At 37.3% G+C, this 9,879-nt stretch overlaps 3 protein-coding genes across 4 annotated transcripts; 1 reads left to right on the top strand and 2 right to left on the bottom strand.

The window, feature by feature from the left end:
• Window positions 1–1,091: 1,091 nt before the first annotated feature.
• Window positions 1,092–2,195, bottom strand: LOC117629521 (zinc finger A20 and AN1 domain-containing stress-associated protein 3-like). Its single transcript, XM_034362026.1, has 2 exons — window positions 1,869–2,195; window positions 1,092–1,736 (listed from the first exon to the last, which is right to left on the bottom strand). The coding sequence occupies exon 2, from the start codon at window positions 1,720–1,722 to the stop codon at window positions 1,231–1,233; it is 492 nt and encodes a 163-aa protein (XP_034217917.1). The 5' UTR covers window positions 1,723–1,736; window positions 1,869–2,195; the 3' UTR covers window positions 1,092–1,230.
• Window positions 2,196–4,259: 2,064 nt separating this feature from the next.
• LOC117629667 lies at window positions 4,260–7,855 on the bottom strand. Of its 2 annotated transcripts, XM_034362234.1 has the most exons (5): window positions 7,539–7,855; window positions 7,131–7,237; window positions 5,952–6,456; window positions 4,839–4,957; window positions 4,260–4,691 (listed from the first exon to the last, which is right to left on the bottom strand). In XM_034362234.1, exons 1-5 carry the CDS (start codon window positions 7,788–7,790, stop codon window positions 4,493–4,495), a joined length of 1,182 nt encoding a protein of 393 aa, XP_034218125.1. In that variant the 5' UTR covers window positions 7,791–7,855; the 3' UTR covers window positions 4,260–4,492. The 2 variants fall into 2 exon arrangements, with proteins under 2 accessions (XP_034218125.1, XP_034218126.1); XM_034362235.1 differs by lacking the exon at window positions 7,131–7,237 and having other exon boundaries at window positions 7,539–7,833.
• Window positions 7,856–8,698: 843 nt separating this feature from the next.
• Window positions 8,699–9,594, top strand: LOC117631576 (protein SUPPRESSOR OF K(+) TRANSPORT GROWTH DEFECT 1). The gene has a single exon (XM_034364810.1). It carries the CDS (start codon window positions 9,087–9,089, stop codon window positions 9,561–9,563), a length of 477 nt encoding a protein of 158 aa, XP_034220701.1. The 5' UTR covers window positions 8,699–9,086; the 3' UTR covers window positions 9,564–9,594.
• Window positions 9,595–9,879: the final 285 nt, after the last annotated feature.

The following is a 9,879-nucleotide window of genomic DNA, read 5'->3' as shown; positions in this document are numbered from 1 at the left end:
GGTTTTGCTTTTAGGCTCTAGGATTTTGTTTAAAGTCTTTCGTCCAAATGAATTTTTGATAATCTAGATGTCTAAATAAACCTTGTTTTTTAGAAAAATACCATATATCCTTCATATATGAGAGTAAAACACAATATATTAAACTATTATCCAATTTAATAAGTCTAACGCTAACATTTATAAATTCACTGAATAGCTGCCATGACACTTATTCAATTTAATTAAAATAGTGCGAGCAGTCCAAACCACAAAAAGTGTGGCCTTCATAGCTTTATAACATTTATTAAAACAAAGGGAACCTTCAGCTTGGGCCTAACTCTGACCTAGGGTATTTACCTTGGTTAATTTTGTTTAAAGGCTGTTTAATTTTTATGGTTTATAATTTTAAAATATTTTTTTAATTTAATCCATGTGGTGTGATATTATTGAATATGTGAGTCCCACATGTGTGTCATGTCAACAATTTAATAGACTTTTGGACAGAAACTGACGACATGAACTACTTGTGAGCACCCGTATTAACCTTGAAAACCACGAATGACGCAAAAAATACGCAACTTGATAGTTTAATTAACCTCATGGAGGTTTTGCAATAACAAATCTTTAAAATAATTGAGGTCTAAATACCACAATTGGGTGCAAAGAGATCACTCATGAAGTATTTACAAGGGTTGTTTACCTCTCTACCCTCAAACATTCCATTGATTTCTTGAAATTCAAATTGAATTTTCAAGCCTGTGTAAGGCCCTTGCCAAAGGCTCGATTATAGCTGAAAGCAGGAGCCCAATTCCCTTGCTCAGGCTCAAGTAGGCCTAAGAATGTCCCAATTGGTATATGATTCCTTTCTCGCACATCAAAAATCTGAAAAGAACATTCCAAGCACAAAAAGAAACACACAAAAGTTTCTACAAATTTATGATATTGCAACAAAATTTTCTGGTTCTTCAGTTCTATTACAAAGTCTACCTTCAATTTTCCTCAAAATAATTAAAATTCAACATTAAAACCAAATCAATTTTCATTCAATTCGTTTTTATTTATTTATTTCTGATTGAATCATGGGCTAAAATATTTTGATTTTAAAAGAAAAACGAGTGAAACCATTAAATTATCATTAAATTAAATTTTTACAAGGACCGACCACGCAATAAAGAAAGACCCCGACCGACAAATTTCCCGAACAACGGAAAGTAAAAAGACCATTATAACCCTGACAATTTTTGACAATTCTCAGATCCTCTGCAGCTTCTCGCCCTTGACGACCGGGTTGGCCTTGGCGATCTGCTCCTTCCCCATCGCTCTGAAGTCGAACCCGCACGCGTGCTGCTCCGGGTACCGGTGGGTCCCACAGAACGTCATCCCGCACCTGCACTTGAACCCCGTCAGCCCCACGCGCCGCCTGCACGTCATGCACTTGTTCGCCTGCCCCGCTGCCGGCACCTCCTCCACGTCCTTCTCCTCTTCCTCCTTCGTTTCCACCACGCGCTCCACCCGCGCGTCGTGCGACGGCGACGCAGAGATCAGCGGAGACAAGAACGAGTGGGAGGAAGAGGAGGCAGAGGCGGATGAGATTAAGGTTTGGTTGAGAGCGAGCGTCTGTTGTTCCTTGAGCTGCAAGTCACGGTAGCATTTGGAACACAAGTTCTGCGTCGTTGGGCTTCCAAAGAAGCCGCAGTTGTTGACGCATAGTTGCGGAGCCTGGCACCGATGTTCTTCCGCCATCTCGATTTCGATTTCTGCAACCACAGGAAAAAGAAAAACTATTTAATTTTCTATGGAAAATATCCGATCCCTGTCAACTTTTCCCGTGAACCAAACAGATCCTTGCCTATTCAAACAGAAGAGAAACAAATCAATCAAACAATAACCTGTATGGATGATTTGATTTCGTTAATGCTCTGCGAAAGAGAATTAAGAAGGCAAATTCAAAATCCGAATGTTCGTAGACGATTCTTGGGGGAGAACTAGAGAATCTGGAAGGGTGAATAAATATATTGAGGGAGAGAGAGGAAACCCAAACGAACCAGGAAAGAAGAGAAAAAGGAAATGAGGCGGTTCCTTGGGATTGGGATTCCTGGTCCTCAAAGGAAAGAAAATTCCAGAGAGCTTCTTTCTCTCTTCTCTCTCCTTTCTTTTTTTGTTTTTTTTGTTTTCTTTTTCTTTCTAATTTTCTTTCCTACCAAACGCTGGTTTATCTGTTGAATCTGCCTGGCGGTTTCTTATTAATGCGCGTAAAATAGACAAAAAAGGGGTTTTACTAAGGCCATTCAAAAAATTTCAAATCAGTAATTAAATATCGATTGTCTTTCTGGAAGTCGTTTAAGCCACGCCGGGGTGTTTTTATTTTTTAATCGCCTACGCCATTTTGGACCAGCCTCGGTCCAAAGGGTAAATATGGGCCGCCCATATCGTTTTCTTGTGGGGTCCGGTACTGGTGTCGGAGTGGGTCCCGTTTTGGTTTTGACCATCCGGGTCTTGTTTGCCCATCCAAGGCTACAATTGGTTATTGTTAAAATGTCACGAGTAAAAGGTGTCAAATGGACAAGGTTATTTTATGGTGTTTACTAATTACGAATTGAAATTCTTATCATAAATTAAATTTTACTTATGGAGGATTTTTGTGTTTATTTCATATCAAGGAACTAAATAATAAGTGGGACTCATACAAAATTAGGAATTGAATTTATGATTTTGGAGGAATTGAATTTTTGGGTGGGAGGTGGTATTCTAAGGCCCCGTTTGGGATTTTTTTTATTTTTATTTTCCTCCAAAAATTCGCTTTCCTTTAAAGTTAAGTTGTTTAATATGTTTAGTAAAAATAAAATATCCTGATTATTTTTAAAACAGTGGCCTTTTGACAGCAACTTTTAGAAACAAGCTCTAGGTTGCTTTTCAAAGCTACTTTCAAAAGAAGCAGAAATAAGCCTTTAATGAATTTTTTATATTTTCAAAATACCTCATTAATTTTTAAAAATAACACCACCTCCACCTTTACATCCAACTCTGCCACCTCCACCACCACCTAACCTTTACCACCACTGCCACCACTATCTCCTCCTCCGCCTTCACCACCACCACCATGTTGCCACCTTCTTCTCCTTCTTAACCTCCACCATCCCCACCACCTCCACCTTCACAACCACCATCCCCACCACCTTCATCACTACCTCTTTCACCACCACCTTCACCTCTATCTCTTTCACCACTACCTCTACCACCACCTCTACCACCACATGACTAGCGCATAACATCATATCTATTTTAGTCATTATTCACAGTTACAACATCATCATATTAAAATTTACTAAATGATTTTGACACAACTTTTTGTACTAACAACACTTTAAAAATATTGTTTACCAAACATGGAGCTGATTTACTTTACAACTAATTATTTTCAAAGCACAGCATAAGCAACTTAGCAATCCCAAACTAGCCATAATTTCCTGGAGAATTAACCCAGTAGGAATTCATCTTTTATACCCTCTATATCCTCACACAATTTTAACAATTCCAAATTTGCCATCTATTTTAACCCAACAACGAGGACATTTTAGTACCCTAATTCCTTATGGTTAAGTAAACAACTTCAATGGGAATTCGGAATCTAACTCTCCCCAATGATTTAGTAAACAATTTCAATAGGAATCCGGGATCTAATTCTCCTCAATCCAACTCCTCCTCAATTCAATTCATCATAATCTAATTACAGATTAATAAACGTACCATTAATGCATCCGGCACACGAGTTATAGCATTACTCTAGAACCATGACCTACCTTCGAGAAAGATCCCAAATTGTTTTTCATGGCACAGAGAACTCACTCTACCAAACTCCGAAAACAATTTTTGTGCAAAGCAATCAGAACTCAATTATAGCTGCATCAGTTAGCATTTTAAACCAAGGTTGTGAATAGTCTTCCTCCTTATTTGTTCAAAAACATTTCCTCCAAATAAGATAAAATGACATCTCTCTAACAGGAAATTTCAGAACAAGGTGCCCAAATGGAAAATTTCAGAACAATTTTTATGGCACGGAGAACTCACTCTACCAAATGGAAAAGATCCCAAATTGTTTTTCATAGCACAGAGAACTCACTCTACCAAACTCCGAAAACAATTTTTATGCAAAGCAATCAGAACTCAATTATAGCTGCATCAGTTAGCATTTTAAACCAAGGTTGTGAATAGTCTTCCTCCTTATTTGTTCAAAAACATTTCCTCCAAATAAGATAAAATGACATCTCTCTAACAGGAAATTTCAGAACAAGGTGCCCCAAATGGAAAATTTCAGAACATTAACTGTGAGATTAAGTGAAACAGTAACAAGTACCAAAATTCACAGTGAAGACTGCAAGCTAACTTTTGAAGTACATAAACGTTCCTAGCTTTCGAAAGCAGCTTTTCAGCACCTAATTATTGGAAAACTAAGGTACTTTTGGTCAGAGCAATTGAATGCAACCTCAACTCAGAGATTACTTGATGCATGGAGCTATGCAACACCTACGATGTATGCATTCCATGAGTCTTGTTGCTGAAAATGTTTAATCTCTTCATACTTAATGTCACGCCCGACACCAAAACCCTCTGTTTTTCTGATATCTCTGCTGTCTTGCATCTTCCGCAGCCAAAAATGAACAGACTGAAATCCTGCCTCTTCTAAGCAGTCTTTAATCTCAGGCAGTGACCACCTGGGCATATGAAACAATTGCCTCTAAACGATTCAGAATTCACCACGAATACAAGATCTAATAAATATTCATCATGAAGCCTACACTCAATATTCCTTTACGATATCGATATAGAAGACCAGTAACTAGAAAAACAAAACAACTTACAGCCTCCAACTGTATGAAAATGCATGTTGAATTTTCTTCTGCTGCTTTTGGAGATGGAAATGGAGGCTAATCCTTGTCTTGCGCTCAATGATATCAAACTCAGCTTGCTCCCAAACGTACTGCACAAGCCAATAGCAATTTAAATAATTATGATAGACATATTTGCAAGTAAAGAATATTTAGTCATAGGACTTGATCTGCTCTCCATCATAGAGGTGAGACCACATAAACTATTTAGATAGTCCCTAAATGTTCTTTATTAAACTTAATGGTAATGTGCTAAAAATTTTACCCCAAAAATAGTAATCTGCTAAAAGAAAACATAGACTTCCACTTCTTATGAAATATTGTAGCTTTTGCATCTTCAAGTAACAGATAATTCACCAGCCATGAAGGGGAGGAAGATAAATATAAAAAAAAAAAAAAAAAAAAAACCCTTGGGGCTCCACGGCAGCGTTGCTTGTGAAGCGAAAAGGAAATTGGCAGGAAGAGAAGTGACAAAAATGATCCCAGGGGTAGGGTTTGGAGGGCTAGTAGTGTAACTCCTATTGAATATAACATCATGCCTATTTTTAATAATAATATGCATTTATCTAGATACTCAAGTGGAAACTTAAACAGTTAAAAATTTTATGTACACTCGTATTATACATATATGTATATATATGTAAGCTTCCCTGTGTAAATTTTTGTCAGTTTTCTTTTTCCTTATCAATTGATCGGCACCCATTCATCTCTTATGGTATACCTCTCTGGTTTTGGGACCCTAAAGTAATCAACACTCTCGAGAATGAGAAATACCAACAAAAAAAAAAAAAAACACAAAAACCCCATACCAATCCATCTGGTTGACAAAACTTCACAACATTTTGCTTTGCCTATCCATTGATATCAATTGGTCGATCAATCTGTGATGCATCCAGAACTTAAAAAAGTTCAGGCATCTGGCACAGAGGATCCCAATATCTATATATGTATGCATGTATATAGAGCTTATTTTCCATATGTTTCATATTGCTTTCCTTTTCATTCCTCTTCCACACCCACACTAAGTTTTTAATGGAGTACAAACGATGCTATAAAAGTAAGGAATATTGAAAATAACTTTTGTACCGTAAAATTGGAAAATCTCCTCTGAAGCCTTAGCTTGCACTCTGAGGATGTACCACCATATAAATCCATTACAAATATTCCACCTTTCTTCGACAAGGCATCAAGAGCATGCTTGAAATACAGAACCAGTTCAGAACGTTGATGGAGACAACAACAGCTGTAGTTGAAAGCACACACAATATCTCTCGCAGGCAACAGATGGTTCCTCAAGTATTTCTCATCATTTGAGGAAGAAGAGCCCTCAGCAAGAGTAGATTCACCTTCATCACTCTCCAAATTATCTTTGTTCTCAGTGAGTGACACCTTTCTTATCAGCTCCTGGGGCTCGAATTCAACTAGTTTGGCCTCAAGAGGTTGCAAGACATTCCCATGAAAGAGGGACATTCTGGAATATCCATCAGCCCCAACTTTATTTATGTTGTTCTCCATGCACCAATTTAGTGCTTCAACATCTAAATCCAACCCTACAGCAGTCCTTCTTGTATCAGTCCGGAGCCATTCTGCACTGTCAAACATAGAGTTAGTGTTAGGTCTTTAGACTGTGTATGGACTATGACTGAGAACTTAATTATTTTTAGCTTATGAAATGGACAATTTGCAGCTCCACATAGCGGCAATGGATACCTTAACTATAACTCAAAAAGAAGTCTAGCAACAAACCACCACACTAGTTATTTATCATAGTTGAAAGAAATTAGAACAGGTAAATGTATATGACCCCTGACAATGTAAAGAATGCCAACCTGGTTGTGCAACCACCATATCTTCTCATAACTAATCTGCATTACCTCATTAGCACTAAATCTCCATAACCCACAAGACAATTTCCAGAAACATAGGCTGAGACAGAGCTAGACTCTATATATTGGGAGGTTCAATAGCTGAAAAGTTTATGAACTTATACACAGATTTCAGGTTTTATATAAAACTTCAAAGGAGTTTCTGGGATTTGGGGGTCACAGCCAAACCTACTTCATCTTCTTCTGAAATGGCAACTAACCGCTTATAATATTACTGGCCGTGATGTTTAAATAAAGAAACAATCTTTATGAAAACCTACTTAATTCCTCAACAAATGGCACCAAAATGGCAACCATATAGCTTCTAGTTAGGTCAAATGTTCCCTAAATAGTTCATCACCTCCGTTCAGATATGTCAATTAAAAGGATATTGATGTACCTAAGAAGGGCTGTGCCACAGAAATCTTCTTGGAGATGGAGAGGTAACCTCCCACCCACATACATCAAAAAGAACTTCTGCAGATAGCTTATGTCTCCCTTTGGTGACTGCATATGAAATAAATTACAAATTAATCACACCTGAAATCTCCTCTAGAAGAACCACATAAAATTATTCATTTGGGTGTTAAGGGAAGGGAAGAAACAAAAAGATAATCAACAATTCCAATAAATTATTTTAATTTTGACAACTTTTCACCAAAAACAAATAACTGCACTAAGTTCAGGTGACTCGGGTTTACTTAATTTTTTTTTTTTCCTCCTTATCCAACTGTTTGGCATTCTTTATACTTTTCCCATATCAGCAATCAAAAATGTCATCAATTAAAATGTAGTAAGCGGGTCAAACCTGTACAGATTGTTGATAAAGAAGAAATTTTGAAGGCAAATCATTTGATGGGTACTCATCAGCTTCCTCTTTTCCATCAACCTCCTCTTCTTCTTCTTCTTCTTCTTCCTCTTCCTCTTCTTCAGAAAGTGTGTGCTTCGAAGCGGAGTGACCTTCATAATGACCATCACCAACACCTTCTTCGTCTTCTTCAGTGTAGTGAAAGGCAGCTCTTCTTGGCTGGTGTCTCTGTTTCTTGTCTCGCTTTCCCATCTCTTTCACTTTTCTACCACCGGCGCTCAACAACGCATCTATTATGAAGAGAACCTTAACTATGATATCATTGATATGTAATATTATGACAATTATTATTGTTTCTCCTTGAAGTTATAACCTAACTTATCCTTAAGTAAAACCTAAACTTAATTAGGGTATCAAGCTAAAAATAAATAAACTCAATGCATGCCTCATATTGTATTTATATGTCCTCATATTTGAATAACTCCTCATGTGGGTTTGGAGTGTCACCATTTCGTTATTATAAAATTTGTTATTAATTGTTGACAAAAGATTATTACAAGGATCTAATTGAAAAAAAGAACTAAAACTATAAAGGATTCAATTGAAGAAGGCCTAAACTACATTAACTAATTTGATCACATTCCCAACAAAAAAAAAATTATATCAAATTATTGGGTCATTATTTCTATGTTAGCAAAGGTGCAATATCACAAATTAAAATTATGGTATTAATATAAACCAATAATGATATGTTAGAAAGATAAATTAAGTCACAATATTTTGTTAATTTTTAGAATTTTAACCACTTACTTAAAGGCGGTTTTGACTACTATTTAAATTTTAAGAATTTTAACTACTCAAAAGGGGGGTTTCAAAAGGGGGGTTTTTAGTACTACTTAAATTCAAGATGAATTCTTGCCTCTCGTGAAACAAAAATAATAAAGGCATTTTACTTACTTAATTTTTTTTTTTTCAAACTGAATGCAAGGGTTACAAATAAGAGGATTTTATTAAAAAATCCATTTTAACATAACATAATATACAAAAGTATTTTTCATTAAGTTAGACCATATTGGCCCGTACGGCAATTTAAATACCCATTTTTTGATAATCAAACATTAATTTGAAGAAGATTTCTCTACCACCATTCATTTTTCGAAGTTTCTATTTATTTGGGAGATGAAAATTCCATTAAGAAAGAACGAACCTTCCCTCGTGCAAAACAGATGGACTAAATAGTATTCCGTTTTCCAAACGCGTCCTCTTGACAAAAGTAAAATTACAAGCACAATCCAATCCTCTCCTCTCTCCTCCGTTCTTAACTCTTTTTCCCGAGAAACAAACAAGTCTTAACAACGGAGAAGTAAAATCTAGGGCTTCTGCACCTGGAAACCAGCCTCCGATCCCCGATTTTCTCTTAAAATCACCCATCGGATGAAATTATTCAAACCCTAGGGTTTTTTTTCCTTACCTCCCCTTTTCAATTTCGATTTCGATTCCGGAATTTCGAATTTTATATGTGTGATCGGTCAGGGAAGAGCCACAGAAATGTATAGCAATTTCAAGGAGCAAGCGATAGAGTACGTGAAGCAAGCCGTACAGGAAGATAATGCGGGAAATTTCGCCAAGGCGTTCCCTTTGTACATGAACGCCTTGGAATACTTCAAGACCCACTTGAAGTACGAGAAGAACCCTAAGATCAAGGAAGCCATAACCCAGAAGTTCACCGAGTACTTGCGCCGCGCCGAGGAGATTCGTGCTGTGTTGGATGACGGCGGCCCCGGGCCTGCATCCAACGGGGATGCGGCAGTGGCCACCAGGCCCAAGACCAAACCCAAAGACGGGGAGGGCGGCGACGGTGAGGATCCGGAGCAGGCTAAGCTCCGGGCCGGGCTCAATTCGGCGATTATAAGGGAAAAGCCCAATGTGAAATGGAACGATGTGGCTGGTTTGGAGAGTGCCAAGCAGGCCTTGCAAGAGGCAGTTATATTACCCGTCAAATTCCCGCAGTTCTTTACTGGTTAGTTTGGTTCGTTTGTTTGTGATAGTAGTTGGGTTTTGCATTTTGTTTTCCTTTTTTCCTTTTTGTGCTTTTGCTATGCCTTAACTCTTTGGTAATGTTGATGCTAGCTGGGAAATTCAGCCTTTTGATTTAGTTGTAATGGGTATTTGTCAAAGTTGGGTAAATATTGAATGTTTAGGATTTCAAAGCAGTGTGAATTATACTGTTGTTGATTAACAGCTATTATGGTTGCAATTGGTTTTCTCATCTAGTGTTTCTGATGCTGCATTGTTGCATTGAGTAATGTTGAGCTATTAGGCATTATAATTTCTAAATGGG

This window comes from Prunus dulcis, chromosome 6 (assembly GCF_902201215.1).
Source record: "Prunus dulcis chromosome 6, ALMONDv2, whole genome shotgun sequence".
NCBI lineage: Eukaryota > Viridiplantae > Streptophyta > Magnoliopsida > Rosales > Rosaceae > Prunus > Prunus dulcis.
Note: the sequence above shows the minus strand (reverse complement) of the source record. Positions and strands in the feature narration are given on the sequence as shown.

Coding starts and splice junctions, on each gene's coding strand:
- LOC117629521 (XM_034362026.1), bottom strand. CDS start 1,722: ATGGCGGAAGAACATCGGTGCCAGGCTCCGCAACTATGCGTCAACAAC.
- LOC117629667 (XM_034362234.1), bottom strand. CDS start 7,790: ATGGGAAAGCGAGACAAGAAACAGAGACACCAGCCAAGAAGAGCTGCC. Junction 4,958..5,951: donor GGAGATTTTCCAATTTTACG/GTACAAAAGTTA, acceptor TGGCTTGTGCAG/TACGTTTGGGAGCAAGCTGA. Junction 4,692..4,838: donor TTTTCATACAGTTGGAGGCT/GTAAGTTGTTTT, acceptor TCATATGCCCAG/GTGGTCACTGCCTGAGATTA.
- LOC117631576 (XM_034364810.1), top strand. CDS start 9,087: ATGTATAGCAATTTCAAGGAGCAAGCGATAGAGTACGTGAAGCAAGCC.